This window comes from Salmo salar, chromosome ssa29, assembly GCF_905237065.1.
Source record: "Salmo salar chromosome ssa29, Ssal_v3.1, whole genome shotgun sequence".
Classification (NCBI taxonomy): Eukaryota; Metazoa; Chordata; class Actinopteri; order Salmoniformes; family Salmonidae; genus Salmo; species Salmo salar.
Window position 1 is genome coordinate 19045077 of NC_059470.1, and position 19431 is coordinate 19064507.

Sequence of the window (19431 nt, forward strand, 5' to 3'; positions counted from 1 at the left end):
AAGCTGTATTTTAACAAATGTCTTGTCAGTTTGTTGCTCAAACTTTATTTCTTAGGTAACTCTGCCTTTGCTAAACATTGAGTGGAATACAAGGTACTACTATGCATGTAATTCCCCATGTAATAGCAAACAATAATTTATTTATTTTTGTTATATTTAGGGAGTAGTGTACGTATACTACAAATAGGGCTGGGCGGTATACCGTATTTTACTATATACCGGTATTGATGCAGGGACCGGTTTGGGTTTTTACTTTACTTTCTGTAACGGTATTTGAATGTTTGGAGCCTCGCTGTGCCCACAGACCTAGTCCCACCCCCTGTCACTCAAGGAGCGCATGTTGTTGTTGCTTGACCACGAGACACTTTCGTTCAGTCTGCATGGTCAATGCAGCACATTCAACACCACGAGACACTTTCATTCAGTCTGCATGGTCAATGCAGCACATGCAACACCACGAGACACTTTCATTCAGTCTGCATGGTCAATGCAGCACATGCAACACCACGAGACACTTTCATTCAGTCTGCATGGTCAATGCAGCACATGCAACACCACGAGACACTTTCATTCAGTCTGCATGGTCAATGCAGCACATGCAACACCACGAGACACTTTCATTCAGTCTGCATGGTCAATGCAGCACATGCAACACCACGAGACACTTTCGTTCAGTCTGCATGGTCAATGCAGCACATTCAACACCACGAGACACTTTCATTCAGTCTGCATGGTCAATGCAGCACATGCAACACCACGAGACACTTTCGTTCAGTCTGCATGGTCAATGCAGCACATGCAACACCACGAGACACTTTCATTCAGTCTGCATGGTCAATGCAGCACACGCAACACCACGAGACACTTTCATTCAGTCTGCATGGTCAATGCAGCACATGCAACAATGTTGTTTCCAATTTGATCTTAATATAAATCCACAAGTGTTCTATAATTACAATATTAGTTTGTGTTTCTTACATCTGCAATCATCTAGTTTGTATTTTCTTAGCAAGTTAAGCTAAATCGTGTTAGCCACTAATGCTAATCGCTAGTTAGCTGGCTAGCTAAATCTAAATCGCGATTGCAACATTTGGTTAAAAATAGGGCCTAGTATTTTTGCCCATATTGTGGCAGTGTGGAAATTATCTCAAATGAGTGCAGGAAATGCAGAAATTGATGGAAATGCAGGAAGTTATTTTAGGTTGAAGTTAAATTGAACATTATAAAACAATCGGAATGGAGAAAGACCCATTGAAATAATTTGGAATATATGTGGTGCCACCCTAGGATCACTCACCACTCATAAAGCAAATTTAGAACTTTTATTAATCAAAAACATAAAATACCGTCAAATACCATCATATAGTCAAAAATGTGAAAAATACCATGATATGATATTTTGGCCATATCGCCCAGCCCTAACTACAAAGAGTAGCAACCAAATCTGTGGCAACAAAATTTGTTTGAATTGAGTTTTGAGTTTATAAACTAGTTGGAAAGCTATTCAAGCAGCACAGTTGGAAGCGAAGGTATATTTCAGTCCTCGGTGTCGCTTCTCTATCAGTGGTCCACTCTGAGCTCCAACAAGCAGCACTTCGTCACTTTGTCCACCACCCGCTGCCTCCCTCCTCATACTCCTCTTTCTCTTTCTCCTCCTCTTCGCTGTCCTTCACTCTCCTCCTCCTCCGCTCTCACTTCTGTGACCACTCTGCCATTCCAACACTCCATCCTGTGTCAGCCCCCCCCCCTCTCTCTCTCCTCTGCCCCTCTCTGCCTCTCCCCTGAAGCTCTTCGGCTATATGCGTGTCTGCTCTACCAACTCTCTTAGCACTCGTCTAGGAAATACTAACCATTTTATAGACTAAAGTCCTCCCAGTGTCCTCGGAATGAAACCCACTTTGCATAAATCTACATTTCCCCATTTAGGGAGTTCAAACTCACTTCCTTGAGAAATGGCCCATAAAATATTGTGTTGATTGTAAAAATGTAAGGTGCTAGGGAATGCAAGGTACACTTGTAGAAAAAAGGATTCCAAAAGGGTTCTTCGGCTGTCCCCATATGAGCACCCTTTTTGGTTCTAGGTAGAACCCTCTGTGGAAAGGGTTCTACATGGAACCCGAAATAGTTATACTTGGATCCAAAAAGGGTTATTCTATGGGGACAGCCGAAGACCCCTTTTTTATGTTCTAGATAGTACCTTCGTTTTCAAGCTTATAGTTAGGGTTCGGATTGGGGGAGGGAAAGCCCCATCCTAGATCTCTCCCCAGAATGGATATCATAAAACGTTATGATGACCTCAACATCCCTTTACACACTGCAGTACTGTCTGAAGTAATGAGGTCAAAATCTATACTGTACGCCAGGCATGACAGCTTTTTAATTTCTGCTGATAATCTCCAATATTTGTGCTTTTCTGGATGGGCAAGTTACATGATGTTAATGGGGTTATACACTGAGTATACAAAACATTAAGAACTCTTTCTATGACATGGACTGACCAGGTGAAAGCTATGATCTCTTATTTATGTCACTTGTTAGTCAACTTCAATCAGTGTAGATGAAGGGGAGGAGACAGGTTAAAGAGGGTTTTTTAAGCCTTGAGACCATTGAGACATTGTGTATGTGTGCCATCCAAAGGGTGAATGGGAAATACAAAATATTTAAGTGCCTTTGTACAGGGTACGGTAGTAGGTGCCAGGCACACCGGTTTGTTTCAAGAACTGCAACACTGCTGGGTTTTTTATGCTCAACAGTTTCCCATGTGTATCAAGAATGGTCCACCACCCAAGGGACCCACCACCCAAGGGGTCCACCACCCAGACACCCAACTGTGGAAAGCACTGGAGTCAACATGGGCCAGCATCCCTGTGGAAAGCTTTCGACACCTTGTATAGTCCATGCCCCGACAAATTGAGGCTTTTCGGAGTGCAAAAGAGGGGTGGGTGCAAGTCAATATTAGGAAGGTGTTCCTAATGTTTTGTGCACTCAGTGTAAGTGAAGGCTTTGTGGGTTCAGTTGATTGTCCAGAGCAAGGCAAGGGGTTAATGATGATGGGTCACTCATTCTGTTTATGTCTGTGTCTTTATGGTTTTGTCTGCTAGTCTCCTACACAGCATCAGCTGAGTGGGATGCAACAGCTCCATGTCACACACACGATATCACTGCACTGTTGTGGCTAGAAACAAGTATTTCGCTGCACCTGCGATAACATCTGCAAATCTGTGTAAGCGGCCAATAAACTTTGATTTGATACACACACAGTCTTTCATATGCTAGTCATGGGGGTCCCTACGCCCCCTCACCATACGGTGCAGGTCCCCAAGCTATCCACTCACAGATGGACTAAGCGTCGTGAACAGACGCCCCTGAGGCCTGGTGAAATATTCAGGCTGCATTGTGTTTCAAGTTTCAAAGTTTATTTGCAACATGTACAGGATACAACAGGTGTAAAACATTACAGGGAAATTCTTATCTTGAGAGCTCTTTCCCAACAATGTAGTGATAATGATAATGATAATAATGTAATATTAATAATAATAATAAAAGATAACAAAAAATAGAATAAAAAGAAAAGTAAGGCCTGTGGATGGGCATAGGGTCAGTCTGTGGGAGAGAGAGAGCAGTAGTCGTTAGCCATTTAAAGGATCCAACCCTTTTTTTCAATTTTCGCCTAAAATGACATACCCAAATCTAACTGTCTGTAGCTGAGGACCTGAAGCAAGGATATGCAAATTCTTGACACCATTCGAAAGGAAACACTTTGAAGTTTGTGGAAATATGAAATTAATGTAGGAGAATAGATTTTTTATTTTTTTATTTTTACCTTTATTTAACTAGGCAAGTAAGTTAAGAACAAATTCTTATTTTCAATGACAGCCTAGGAACAGTGGGTTAACTGCCTGTTCAGGGGCAGAACAACAGATTTGTACCTTCTCAGCTTGGGGATTTGAACTTGCAACCTTTCAATTACTAGTCCAACACTCTAACCACTAGGCTACCCCGCCACCCCAATATAACACATTAGATCTGGTAAAAGATAATACAAAGAAAAAAAAACAATCTTTGAAATGCAAGACAAAGGCCATAATGTATTATTCCAGCGAAGGCACAATTTAGATTTTGGCCACTAGATGGCAGCAGTGTATGTGCGAAGTTTTAGACTGATCCAATGAACCATTGCATATCTGTTAAAATGTTGAATCAAGACTGCCCAAATGTGCCTAATTGGTTTATTAATACATTTTCAAGTTCATAATTGTGCACTCTCCTCAAACATTATCATGGTATTCTTTCACAGTTTCACTGTAATAGCTACTGTAAATTGGTCAGTGCAGATTAACAAGAATGTAAGCTTTCTGCCCATATCAGATATGTCTATATCCAGGATTTTTTTTTTACTTACAACTTCATGATAATCACATTAGCCTAGGTTAGCTCAACCGTCCCGTAGGGGTACACCGATCCCATAGAGGTTAACAGTCTTATGGCCAGGGGATAGAAGTTGTTTAGGAGTCTGTTTGTCTGTTCCTTGATGCACCGGTACTGACTGCCGGACGGGAGCATGGAGCACATGTCTCGGGTGGCTGGTGTGTGTGTGTGTGTATTGGTGTGTGTAAGTCATGCTGTCTCTTTCCTTCCCAGTGAGTTTCACTGGTTTGTCTTTAATCAGCCTCTCTTCTCTTCCTCTGCCTCTCTCAGCCAGAGCCTCATTAGGAGGTGTTTGATAAGCACTACCCCTGGTGACACCCCAGCCTCGCTGCGCCCAAATGGAGACTGCACACTCAACTGAACAAAGCATTGTAGTGCAAGTAGAAATACTGGTGTGCAAAAGAGCAGAAAAGTAAATAAAAACAATATGGGGATGAGGTAGGTAGATTGGGTGGGCTATTTACAGATGGGCTATGTACAGCTGCAGTAATTGGTTAGCTGCTCAGATAGCTGATGTTTAAAACCTCTCTAGGCTAGGTGGGACGGTAGCGTACCAACATCCAGTGAAAGTGCAGGGCGCCAAATTCAAACTACAGAATTGTAAATATTTAACATTCTTGAAAAAACACATGCAATATGTCAAAATAAACCTTCACTTCTTGTTAATCCAGCCGCGGTGTCAAATTTCAAAAAGGCTTTACGGCGAAAGCAAACCATGCGATTATCTGAGGACAGCACCCCACCATACAAATGCATAACAATCATTTTCAACCAGGCAGGTGGCGACACAAAAGTCAGAAATAACGATATAATTCATGCCTTACCTTTGAAGATCGTCTTCTGTTGGCACTCCAATATGTCCCAGAAACATCACAAATGGTCCTTTTGTTCCATAAACTCCTTTTTTATATCCCCAAAATGTCCATTTATTTGGCGCGTTTGATTCAGAAAAACACTGGTTCCAACTCGCCCAACATGACTACAAATGATCTAATAAGTTACCTGTAAACTTTGTCCAAACATTTCAAACAACTTTCCTAATCCATCCTTAGGTATTCTAAAACGTAAATAATCGATACAATTTAAGACGGAATATATTGTGTTCAATAGTGGATAAAATCAATGTGGAGCGAGCTACAGGTCGCGCGCCCCATACAAAAGAGTCCACTTGGCTTGACACTCATTGACACTTTTCATCCGGACGTCAAAATACCGCCCCCTATCCCAAAGAAGTTAAATTTAGTGAGGGAAATATGAGTCTCCAGCTTCAGCGATTTTTGCAATTTGTTCCAGTCATTGGCAGCAGAGAACTGGAAGGAAAGGCAGCCAAAGAGGTGTTGGCTTTCGGGATGACCAATGAGATATACCTGCTGGAGCGGATTCTAGATTTAATTTTGGATTGGAGATGTTTAATATGAGTCTGGAAGGAGAGTTTACTGTCTAGGTATTTGTAGTTGTCCACATATTCTAAGTCAGAACCGTCCAGAGTAGTGATGCTAGTCTGTCGGGTGGGTGCGGGCAGCGAACGGTTGAAAAGCGTGCATTTGGTTTTACTAGCGTTTAACCTGTTGGGGATCGAGGGTAGCCTTAATCCCCCAGTTGGGATTGCTAGCAAGGCGGGAAATTCAAAACATCAAAAATCTAATAATTTCAGTTTCTCAAACAATCAACTATTTTACACCATTTAAAAGATAAACATCTCCTTAATCTAACCACATTGTTCGATTTTCAAAGAGGCTTTACGGCGAAAGAACAGGCGTCACCAAAAGCAGAAAACCAGCTAAAATTATGCACTAACCTTTGACAATCTTCATCAGATGACACTCCTAGGACATTATGTTATACAATACATGCATTTTTGTTCCATCAAGTTCATATTTATATCCAAAAACAGCATTTTACAGTGGCAGAATTTCTTTTCCCTCAAATGCTTCCGGTGAATCAGCGTTACAATTTACAAAATTACTATTCAAAAACATTGGTAAATTATAATATTGTCATTCAAAGAATTATAGATTAACATCTCGTAAATGCTACCGCATTGCCAGATTTCAAAATAACTTTACTGGGAAATCACACTTTGCAATAAACGGGGTCCTATGCTAAGAACATGCTAAGAACAATAGGCTAGGATATACAGGTTAGCACCATCTAATATCAATAATACTATTGTTAATAATCCCTTACCTTTGATTATCTTCATCAGAAGGCACTTCCAGGAATCCCAGGTCCACAACAAATGTGGTTTCTTTTGACAAAGTTCATAATTTATGTCCAAATAACTCCAAATTGTTCCATGTTGTTAGGCGTTCGGTAGGCTCCTCAAAATGTAGGGGGGGGAGTCACGACGAAAAGTAAAAAAAAATCTATTTACGTTCGTTCAAACATGTCAAACGTTGTTTAGCATCAATCTTTAGGGCCATTTTTAACGTGAAACATCAGTAATATTTCAACCCGACCTCTCCTGTGTCTTGAAAACCGTTTTTGAAAAATGTCTCGCCTCACATGCACGCGCAGGTGCGCGCAATAATGAAGTGACGATATCCCAGGGACGTCAACTTCTCTTCGTTGTCATCCGGTCTCTGTTCATCATAGACGCTTCAAACAACTTTATAAAGATCGTTGACATCTAGTGGAAGCCGTAGGAAGTGCGAAATGAATCCTTTGTCACTGTGTGATCTATTAGCAATGACTCGAAAATAGTACAGCCACAAAATTCTCATTTCCTGGTTGTATTCTTCTCAGGTTTTTGCCTGCCATATGAGTTTTGTTATACTTACAGACACCATTCAAACAGTTTTAGAAAATTCAGAGTGTTTTCTATCCAAATCTGTTAATAATATGCATATCCTAGCTTCTGAGTTGGTGTAAGAGGCAGTTAAAAATGGGCACATATTTTTTTCAAAATTCTCAATACTGCCCCCTAGCCCCAACAGAGCAGTTGGAGGCCATGGAAGGAGTGTTGTATAGCATTGAAGCTCGTTTGGAGGTTAGTTAACACAGTGTCCAAAGAAGGGCCAGATGTATACAGAATGGTGTCATCTGCGTAGATGTGGATCAGGGAAACACCCGCAGCAAGAGCGACATCGTTGATATATACAGAGAAAAGAGTCGGCCCGAGAATTGAACCCTGTGCCACCCCCATAGAGACTGCCAGAGGTCCGGACAATAGGCCCTCCGATTTGACACACTGAACTCTGTCTGGGAAGTAGTTTCGTGAACCAGACGAGGCAGTCATTTGAGAAACCAAGGCTGTTGAGTCTGCCGATGAGAATACGGTGATTGACAGAGTCGAAAGCCTTGGCCAGGTCGATGAAGACGGCTGCACAGTACTGTCTTTTATCGATGGCGGTTATGATATTGTTTAGTACCTTGAGCGTGGCTGAGGTGCACCCGTGACCAGCTCGAAAACGGCATTGCACAGCGGAGAAGGTACGGTGGGGCATGCTCAGATTATAGTTCAATTGGCTAAGGAGATGAACACCCCCCCGTCATGTGACCCGTCTTCTCATTACCCGTGTATAACCCGTTAGCTTTATGACCCGCTAAGGGCTACATCGCTGCTAATTTATACTGGGAAGCCATTGAACGTAGCGGCAACCTGCAGAAAGGATAGCCTTTGTTTCCTTGCATAACTGAGAAGCCTTGCTCCAGGACCTGTTATTGTGTTTTTACTTTGGCCCGGTTTCTTTATTTTATTACGATCCCCATTAGTTGACTCCATGATGACAGCTAGTGTTCCTGTGGTCTGAATAACAACAACTAGTCTTCCAGTATTCTCTCACTAGGGATAGGGTGGTTAATGTAGCAGTGAAGGCTAGATAGATGCAGTCTTTGGGAAAATAGCTGGAAACAGTACCAGTGAAATTGAATTGGTTTTCATCCCACGTTCACTCAAATAGCTATTATTAAAAAGCCCAAAGTGTAAGCTAAGATTTTAGTAGTCAACTATTTTACAAGTCAAATGCCACCCTATGTGCGTAGCATAGGATACAAGCTGTGCAATATGGGAGATTGGATTTGGTCAGGGCCTTGCAATGTTTTGTCCTTGCCCTCTCTTCCCTTTCCATACCTGGGTGGGAGTTGTTGTTTGTGATCTATCTGTGTTAGTGTGAATGTGTGAGAAAGAGAGAGAAGAGAGTTCTGAGGGAGAGGTAGTGACTGAGAGGAAGCGCGAGAGAGAAAGCTGGTGTGTTGTTACTGTATGTATGTGGCTCTTTCTTCTTCAGACAGTAAGAGCTGGTGGTACGGGGCCAGCTGGTGATGTGAGGCCAGCTGGTGGTGTGAGGCCCGCAGAGGGTGTTATGCTTGTGTGTCTGTGTGTGAGAGAAAGCGAGAGAGAGAATAAGAGAAGACAGGTTTTTATTGTCGCTTCCCTGGGTTCTCTGGAACGGGTGAATACACAGTGCCCCATCGCTAAACACACACAACACACACACACACACAACACACACACAGTTTGAGATCACAAAATAAACTATCGCTGGGAGTGGGACACTAAGGAAGTCGATATTGTAATAACAGATAGTGAGCCAAGTTATGGCTTGGCAATTGATACACAAACCTGTCCCACACGCATAAATCTTTGGGCCATTAACGTTTAGATTCGGACTACAGTTCCATACAGAACCTAATTTCAATACCATAATGGAATTTGGACAAGCGGATGTTATTCTTTAAACACTGTTTGTTATTTCAGTCAAAAACTTGAATGGAATCCATCTGCCACAATACCAGTTTGAATTGCCCATTTTGTACCCCACTTGGAATAAGTCAGCTTCTTATTTAAGAGTCACGATACATTGTGCTCAAGGTCTAGGTTGACGCGTTGAACGAAAGGTAATTATGTGAGCAAAGTCTCGTAAGCATTCTCAATGCTGAGACACTTTGTGCTTTGTGTGCTTTAGTCCTTGAAGAAGATTTACCGGTGACAGCTCCTGTAAAGACCGCCAATAAATGGAATGGAAATTGCAAATGTGTCTAAAATATGTGAAGGCGGAGATACATCAAAGCTATATAAAAACAACAGATTTTCAGTGGAAACTTAAATGACTACAACCAGATATAAAGTATGGAGAAAAGATAATGGACGTATTATATATTTCTAAGATCTCGTTAGTTCTAAGAGAACTAACAATCACCAAAATAAAAACTAGATAGTCGGAGAATGTAAAATTCCCAAAATGGCATGACATGTGGGCCAATATTGATTTTGTTATGTCACTCAGATAGCATAAAAACACGGCATAAGCCATGGCAAAATGTGTAGAGTTTTGGGAAATTAGCATTATAACTACAAATTTCTCTCCGCCCCATGACAAAATGTGTAGAATTGCAGGAAATTAGCTGTAAAACTGCAAAAAAAATGATCTCAGCATAATAGAAAAATGTGTAGAGTTTTGGGAAATTAGCATTATAACTACAAATTTCTCTCCGCCCCATGACAAAATGTGTAGAATTGCAAGAAATTAGCTTCAAAAGAACAACATTTTGTCTCTGCGGCCAAGAGGGTCTAAAAAGAATTTGATCGGAGACCGTGCCATTGGCCACGCCCACGCCCACTACCACGTCCCACCCACGCTAATTTTGCCACCACTGCTGAAAAGAATCCTAGGCGACAGGTGTAGTCCTTACCATAAAATGCTTACTTACAAGCCCTTAACTGACAATGCAGAATTTTTTAAAAAGCAAGTAAGAAAATATATGAAAAATAAAAATTACATTAAAAATATTACGAGAAAAAGTACGAGAAATAGTAACACAATAATATAACAATAACGAGGCTATATACAGGGTACCGAGTCAATGTGCTGGGGTATAGGTTACTCGAGATAATTGAGGTAATGTGTATATGTAGGTAGGGCTATTGTGAAGTGGAAATGTCTAGGAGCAACAACGGCTCAGCCGCGAAGTGGTAAGCCACACAAGCTCACAGAACAAGATCGCTGAATGCTGAAGTGCATAGTGCATAAAAATCGTTTGTCCTCGGTTGCAACACTCACCACCAAGCTTCAAACTGCCTCTGGAAGCAACGTCAGCACGATAACTGTTTGTCAGGAGCTTCATGAAATGGGTTTCCATTGCCGAGCAGCCGCACACAAGCCTAAGATCACCTTGCGCAATGCCAAGCATCAGCTGGAGTGGTGTAAAGCTCACCGCCATTGGACTCTGGAACAGTGGAAACACATACTCTGGAGTGATGAATCCCACTTCACCATCAGGCAGACCGAAGGACGAGTCTGAGTTTGGCGGATGCAAGGAGACCGCTACCTGCCCCAATGCATAGTGCCAACTGTAAAGTTTGATGGAGGATGTTAACGCAATGACATTGTAGACGATTCTTTGCTTCCAACTTAGTGGCAACAGTTTGGGGAAGGCCCTTGTTTCAGCATGACAATGCCCCCGTGCACAAAGCAAGGTCCATACAGAATTGGTTTGTCTAGAGTCGGTGTAGAAGAACTTGACTGGCCTGACCTCAACCCCATCGAACACCTTTGGGATGAATTGGAATGCCGACTGTGAGCCAGGCCTAATCGCCTAACATCAGTGCCCAACCTCACTAATGGTCTTGTGGCTGAATGGAAGCAAGTCCCCACAGCAATGTTCCAAAGCTAAGGATTTTATATACATATATGGTAGAGGAAAGGTGTCGGAGAGAGGGGGGAGTTGACAGCTGCTTTGAGCCTGTGAACATCCTCCTTTCAAACAATGCAGAGCCTCGTGGGTTGTAATAGGTTTAAATGGCTCCTCCACTGTGAATGCACAAGTTTGCACTAGTCACACACACCACACCACACACACGCGCGTTCACACACATCACACACAAATGCACACATGCACACACACACTTTATCTCTCCCCTACCATCTTCCTCATCTCCCTCTTCCTCTCATCCTCAGGTCGTAAGTTCATCATTGCCAATGCCCGGGTGGAGAACTGCGCCATCATATTCTGCAACGATGGCTTCTGTGCCATGTGCGGCTACTCGCGGGCTGAGATCATGCAGAAGCCCTGCACCTGCAACTTCCTGTACGGCCCTCACACCAAGCGGCTGGCCATCGCCCAGTTGGCTCAAGCACTGCTGGGCTCGGAAGAGAGGAAAGTGGAGATCAACCTCTACAGGAAGGACGGTAGGACGATACGCTGTGTGTGTGTGTGTGTGTGTGTGTGTGTGTGTGTGTGTGTGTGTGTGTGTGTGTGTGTGTGTGTGTGTGTGTGTGTGTGTGCGCGCTTGCTTTTTCATTGTAAGCTCATTTACTTGTGTGGCTGCCAGCCAAATAGCATTGCACTTCTGTTGTCATCTGAAGAAAAAACTATTTTCAGCCGATTGTGTTCTGTGAAGAAAACTATAGTTGCACGTCCCTCTATTGAAGCAACAAAAACATTGTTGGCTTTCAATATAAAAGGCGACCCCTGTCAATACACAGCAGGTCTCACCTGCTCCCTCTTTCTCCCGTTGTGCTATTTATAAACAAACTAAAGCTTCATAATGTAAAATAATGTGACAGGTGACCTCACTGAGACTCCTAGCAAGGAGTTACACTCAGTGTCAGAATAGGTAATTAACAATAAGCTGAAACCAAAAGCATTGATTGTATTGAGTTCAAAGCATTCTCTTAGACCTTAACCTCAACTGGAGTTGTACATCATGGTTGTGACCATTGAACAAGTTGAAGAAGATGATCTCCTAGGAGTAACATTCGATGGTCAGTTATCATGGTCAAGTCATATTGGGGCTCCCGAGTGGCGCAGTGGTCTAAGGCACTGCTTCTCAGTGCTAGAGGCAGTCACTACAGACCCTGGTTTGATTCCAGGCTGTATCACAACCGTCCGTGATTGGGAGACTCATAGGGATGGCGCACAATGGGCCCAGTGTCATCTGGGTTTGGCCGGGGTAGGCCGTCATTGTAAATAAGAATTTGTTCTTAACTGACTCATATTTCCCTCACAAAATTTAGTTTAAAAAATAATAAAATATTGACAAAGTTGTTGTGAAGTGTCTGTTATAAAAAGATGTTCTGTTTTTTTTGACACAAAGATCAACTGTACTGGTTGTTTGATCTTGTTCAGTCCTGATTACTTCCTTGTAAAATGGTCAGGTGCAGCAAAGAAAGACCTTGCAAAGCTGCAGCTGGCTCAACAAAAGCAGCAATTCTTGCCCTTAATGTAATGTGTACGCTAGGAGTCGGGAAGCAAGTACAGGGAGTGAATTGAATAAATAACGAAACAAGACCAGAAACACGAGTTGCGTACAAACATGAAACAGAGTCAATAACACCTGGGGAAAGAACCAAAGGGAGTGACATATATAGGGGAGGTAATCAGGAAGGTAATGGAGTCCAGGTGAGTCTCATGAAGCGCAGGTGCGCGTAACGATGGTGGTAGGTGTGCATAATAATGAATAAACGGATGAAGTTGAGCGCCGGAGAGGGGGAGCGGGAGTAGACGTGACACTTAACTGCAAACACAGAACTAACATCAACAACATGCATGATAGTCTTTCATGGTTGAAGGTTGAGGAGAAATTGACTACTTCTCGTCTAGTCTTTTTAAGAAACATTTGGGTGTTGAAAATGCCTAACCACTTGTATAGTCTATTTGCATACCCTTCAAAACAGTATACATACCCCACCAGACACGCCTTATGGGTTTCTTCACAGTACCCAAACCAAAAACAGATTTAATGCTGTCACGTCCTGACCAGTATAAGGGGTTATTTGTTATTGTAGTTTGGTCAGGACGTGGCAGGGGTGTGTTTGTTTAGAGTGTTTCGCGGTTTGTTGGGCTATGTTCTGATTTAAGAGGGGTGTTTGTTTAGTGTTTCGGAGTTTGTTGGGCTATGTTCTATGTTAGTATATTTCTATGTTTATCTAGTATGTCTAGTTCTATGTTTAGTTAATGGGGGTTGACCTTCAATTGGAAGCAGCTGCTCCTAGTTGCTTCTAATTGAAGGTCCTATTTAAGAGGGGTGTTTTTTCTGTGGGATTTTTGTGGGTAGTTGTTCCTTGTTTAGTGTTTGTGCACCTGACAGGACTGTTTCGGTTTGTTCTTTTTTTGTATACGTATTTATTTGTTTCTCCTTCTTCAAAATAAAAAGAAGATGAGTATACATATTTCCGCTGCATTTTGGTCCAATCCTTACGACGCCTGTGACAAATGTGTCACTCAGTTATGTATAGAGCCATGCAGCCGTGGAATTCGCTGCCACCAGAGGTTACTCAGGCAAAAAGTTTAGCTTTAAAAAAACAGATAAAAAACATTATTTCACAGCACCTCTCCTCTTTCTACAAATCAAATTGAACTGTGCTGTATATAAGAATATGTATATATGAATAGTGTATAAATTGTATTTTTGTTGTCTCTGTGTCTTTCCTATATATAACTCTTATTTAAAACATTTTATTTAATGTAATATTTAATGTTCTTGTCTATTACTGTTCTGTACTTTGTCATGTATTTGTACATTTTATGTGGACTCCAGGAAGAGTAGCTGCTGCATGTGTAGTAGCTAATTGGGATTATAATAAACTAAACTAAACTCCAAGTATTGGAATGCTGTTATGGTAATAGAGCTAGACTCCCTGGGTGAGATCCAGGGATACTGTATGTCAGACATTTTCCACCTGTGGATAGAGCTGCTGTTGGAAAGAGGAGCAAAAGAGAAAGCAAGACTGACGAACAGAGAGGAGAGACATACGGTATAGGTGAGGAAAGAGAGAAGAACAACAGAAAGGAGTGGTATTTCTCAGTTCCTCTCCTAGCATTATGTGTCGGGATTAAGAGGAGAGCCAGCTGTAACTGTAGCAGCAGAGTTACATGACGCCAGATGTTTGCTCTCAGCAGATAATTCACATTCTCTTGAGTGCTGCACCGGGCCACCCCTAGTCCACCAATCAGACTTTCCACTGTTTATACTCACGAGTTATCGGTTTCGCCTGTATACACAACTCCCCCCTTAGCCTGCAATGGATGGAGAAAGAACCTCGTAATTCGTGTTTGTATTACTGTGTGTATGTGTGTGTGTATTGTGCTGACCCTCTAGTGCCCTACTCTGTTTCCAGTAGTTGCTACAATGCTAATGATAACAGTTAGCTACAATGGTATGACTCATTGCTACACTCAAACTGTATAGGCTCTAGTAAGTGATAAGAGTTCGAGAGAGTGTTGACAGCTGCTATCAACTGCTCGGATGAGGCTGGCCCTGTCCACCTAAATGTGGAGAGTATCGAAGCACATTTCCAATCTGGAACATTGTCAAGGGTGCTCTTTTTTGTACAGCAGGAGGTGTGTTTGTACTGTCACCAGGGAGACCGTCAAGAGGCTCTCTGTGTCGCCAGGGTTACCCAGGTCCCATGTGATTGGGGCAACACAAGAGGGAGTCCCAGCCCTCCCCTTGGGCCCACTCTCCCTTCCTCCCTTCTCTCTTCAGTGTCTGATAGTCTTAGGACTGAGTCAATATGCGTTTTCAGGGGCAGGCCCAATCCTCAATCTCTCACCTCTGATAGGTCAACGGGTCTCCCTCGGCTCATCAGAAAGTCACAATCGAAACGCAGCACACCCTGGAACCTCATACATAAGGCATGGTGTGGAAATGCAACGCCTCCTCCCTCCTTGTTCAAAGGAAAGAGAAGAAAAGTATCCTGTTTAAATGTTGGAAAGAGTGAGGTGACAGAAAGGGGGAAGGAGGAGGGGATGGGGAAGGGTAGTGCAGCGATACCCCGCTCCATTCATCTAATGCTGCTCTCTGGCATTAGCCTTCACCATGATGGATTAGCCTTTCTCTCAGGCTCAATTGTCCAATGCCGATCTGACCGCCACTTAATCATTTTTTCCAGGTAAACTCCGCCACCACTGATGCAGAAGTGGGGAGTTGGGGGACAGTGCAATGTGTGAGTTGTACATCAGCGCTCGTTTCCCGTCAGCACACGGTCTCCTAACAGTCTCTCAATTTCAAAGAATCTGGACCTCTCGACTCAAGGCCACTGTGATCTGTTTTTTACAGACCGTTGCCTTTTCTGTCCCAGCTCTGTTCCAGTTCTAGAAATGTAAACCGAAGCAGGTTGAAATAGACACAGACTCCCTGCTCTTGCTCTCAGTAAGCTACGCTCAGACTGCCAGTCTCTTTGTTTGTGCCTCTTATCCCAGAGATCTGAGGCCTCCAGGGAGCAGGTACATGCTGCAGTCTGTGTCTCTGCATGGTAGCCCCCAGCAGCCCCCTGCTCATTGCCCACATCCGGACTCTGATTGGTCAGGAATGAGTGCCAAGGGGGCCCATAAATAGCCCTCATTTCCTTTAGTAACTCTGCATGCAGGCCTTCTGCAGCACCTGCCCTTTTTATGCTCCACTGGCTGGGCCAATCAGAGGCATCCCCCCTGGTTCGGTAATGGTACCCACTCATCTTTGGTACCCCTCATATTATTCAGCATTTCGTTTTTTTCCCCCCCATTTAGCTGACAAAGACACACAAATCATGTGTGGCTATAGATGTCCGTTCCACCTCCTCTTTGGAGTGGCTATCTGGAGTCATCTGAGATGACAGCTACAGTAAGCAGGCTTGTATGGGAGCCTTGGAGACACCAGGTGTCTATTTGAGACTAGAGCAAGTCTCAGATGGCTGACAATAGCTAAAATCCCCGGGCCTCTTCATGTGATTGCTTAGCAGCCGCAGCTAAGGAGTGTGCTCAAAACTGGCCCTGAAGTACTTGCTTTTTTATGGAGATGACCTCCACAGCTGAATCAAACCACTAAAAGACCCACTAAAAATCAACGCCGTTATAAATGGCCCACGCCATAAATTATCTTCATAATTACAGATGTACACTGCAAAGCTTCTCAAGGCTCCTGCATCAATTTCTTAACATGTTTATTTTTCATGTTTAAAAGGCAAGTAGTTGTTGCATTGGTTTCTTTCATCACACACCAGGTCTTGAAAAACAGATTACAATGAGGTGCTTGTAGAATAGAATGCAGCATTAATGGTAGTGGAATGCAACTTGTTGCAGGTTTAGATAGTGCTGGTAATGATGTGTGCATTAGAGGTCTTCCCTAAATTCAGACTTTTGTCTTGGATCTCGGTCGGGTCTGATACAATTGCCACGAGTCTCGGGTATGTGCAAATTAATTAATTTACCGACTGGACCCATCCTCTTAATTTAATGTGTGTGAGTTGATGAGAACTGCGTGAGCTTGTTATCTGTGTCAGCCAATTGTAACACAATAAAACGTTTGGCTTATGTCCAGCTGAAACTGGTTCCGGCTGCTCACATCACGTGCACCTGCTGTTTTAAAGGAAAAACGAAATAAAAAACTATGACAATAAAAGCTGAAATATTTACTACTCAACAGACATAAGATAAAAAAACTAAAGAATGACACAAACTGAACAACTAAAAAGCACCCTAAGGAAAAGCAAAGCAAAAAATATGTGTAAATATGTCACAGTTTTGTCCCCCCTCAGGTTCTCTGGCTATTCCAGAGGCTTGGGGCATAATAACTAAAGGCTTCCTCGCCATACCTCTTGGTCCTTGGCTTTGGGATAGTTAAAAGGCCAGACCTTAAAACCGCTGTAATGTGTGCTCTCCGTCTGGTCTTGGTCAGTACCGGGGCTGCATTATTCTGTATGTTTTGCAGTTGACCAATGGCTTTCTTGGATAGACTAGACAGGAGAGCATTACAGCATAAAAGCATGGATGAGTCTCTCTGTATCAGCTTGAAAGCGAAACATCCGTACCTTGGCAATGTTCCTCAGGTGGTAAAAAGTTATTTTGGTCAAATTCCTAATGAGTGATTCTAAATTTAGTTCAGAATATAAAATAGCACCTAGGTTTTTTACCTGGTGTTTTATCTTTATTGCCTGTCAATTAAAATGTGCGTCTTGATTCTCTCTCTGTGCTTTGGCTCCAACAATAAGCACCTCTGTGTTCTCTTGATTTAGCTAGTGTCAAGTCCTGACCAGTAAAAGGGTCATTTGTCATTGTAGTATGGTCAGGGCGGGGCAAGGGGTGTTTGTTTTGTGTGTTTTGGGGTTTTTTGGTTCTAGTTTTCTATTTCTAGTTTTCTGTTTCTTTTTCTATGTGTGGCCAAGTATGGCTTCCAATCAGAGGCAGGTGTCTTTCGTTGTCTCTGATTGGAAGCCATACTTAGGCAGCCTGTTTTTCCTGTGTTTTTGTGGGTGGTTGCTTTCTGTATAGTCTGTGTACCTTGCAGAACTGTTGATTGTCGATTTGTTGTTTTCGTTTAAGTGTTCACTTTATTGATAATAAAAGAAGATGAGCACTATACCTGCTGCGTTTTGGTCACCTTTCATCGACGTCTCTGACAGCTAGAGGAAGTTGTGAACCATCAAAGTATTTAAATCACTAAGCATTTAAATCACTAATACAAAATATATAGCATTAGCCCATTGCTGTCATTTGTTAGGTTCTGATTAACCCTTTTCTTTAGCCATATTAAGTTCATGTTGTGTTTGCTGCCATATAATAGAATTACCAGTAGGCCTATAGGGCTACTCGCACTCAAACCATGAAAAGGAAATAAACAAAGAGGGCGAGATGTAAAACTTAATTTAATGACCCAATATAATAACCTGTACATATCTTCCCTATAAACAATGACTTGACTTAGGCCTACTTTTGATAGTACCCTAATAAAGTTAAGAAACTTTTGTGAAGGTTTGGTGTACACAGAGGTGCTTATTGTTGGAGCCAAAGCACAGAGAGAGAATCAAGACGCACATTTTATTTGACAGGCGATAAAACACCAGGTAAAAAACCTAGGTGCTATTTTATATTCTGAACTAAATTTAGAATCACTCATTAGGAATGTGACCAAAATAACTTTTTACCACCTGAGGAACATTGCCAAGGTACGGATGTTTCGCTTTCAAGCTGATACAGAGAGACTCATCCATGCTTTTATGCTGTAATGCTCTCCTGTCTAGTCTATCCAAGAAAGCCATTGGTCAACTGCAAAACATACAGAATAATGCAGCACGGGTACTGACCAAGACCAGACGGAGAGCACACATTACAGCGGTTTTAAGGTCTGGCCTTTTAACTATCCCAAAGCCAAGGACCAAGAGGTATGGCGAGGAAGCCTTTAGTTATTATGCCCCAAGCCTCTGGAATAGCCAGAGAACCTGAGGGGGGACAAAACTGTGACATATGCAGGACTATAAATCAAATCAAATTTTACTTGTCACATGTGACGAATACAAAAGATGTAGACATTAACGTGAAACACTTACTTACGAGCCCTTAACCAACAATGCAGTTCAACAAATAGAGTTAAGAAAATATTTACTAAATAAACTAAAGTATTTTTTTTTAAAGAACACAATAAATAACAATAACGAGGCTATATACAGGGAGTATCAGTTCTGAGTCAATGTGCATTGGTACAGGTTAGTCGAGGTAATTTGTACATGTAGGTAGGGGTAAAGTGACTATGCATAGATAATAAACAGCGAGTAACAGTGTAAAAACAAAGGGGGGTCAATGTAAATAGTCCAGGTGCCATTTGATGAATTGTTCACCAGTCTTATGGCTTGGGGTTGAAGCTGTTAAGGAGCCTTTTGGTCCTAGACTTGGCGCTCCGGTAACGCTTGCCGTGCGGTAGCAGAGAGAACAGTCTATGACTTGGGTGACTGGAGTTTTTGACAGTTTTTGGGGCCTTCCTCTGACACCGCCTAGTATATACAGTAGGTCCCGAATGGCAGGAAGCTTGACCCCAGTGATGTACTGGGCTGTACGCACTACCCTCTGTAGCGCCTTACGGTCAGATGCCGAGCAGTTGCCATACCAGGCGATGATGCAACTGGTCAGGATGATCTCAATGGTGCAGCTGTATAACTATTTCAGGATCTAGGGACCCATGACAAATCCTTTCAGTCTCCTGAGGGGGAAAAGGTGTTGTCCTGCCCTCTTCACGACTGTCTTGGTGTGTTTGGACCATGATAGTTTGTTGATGTGGACACGAGGAACTTGAAACTCTCAACCCGCTCC

General features: G+C 42.6%; 1 protein-coding gene across 1 annotated transcript in view; it reads left to right on the top strand.

Moving 5' to 3' along the window:
- Positions 1 to 19431, top strand: part of kcnh2b (potassium voltage-gated channel, subfamily H (eag-related), member 2b) — a 295672-nt gene that overhangs the window by 18278 nt on the left and 257963 nt on the right. Inside the window, exon 2 of the mRNA XM_014181110.2 lies at positions 11328 to 11558. Within this exon, the coding sequence (XP_014036585.2) occupies positions 11328 to 11558 (231 nt within the window). The remainder of the gene's footprint in view (positions 1 to 11327; positions 11559 to 19431) is intronic.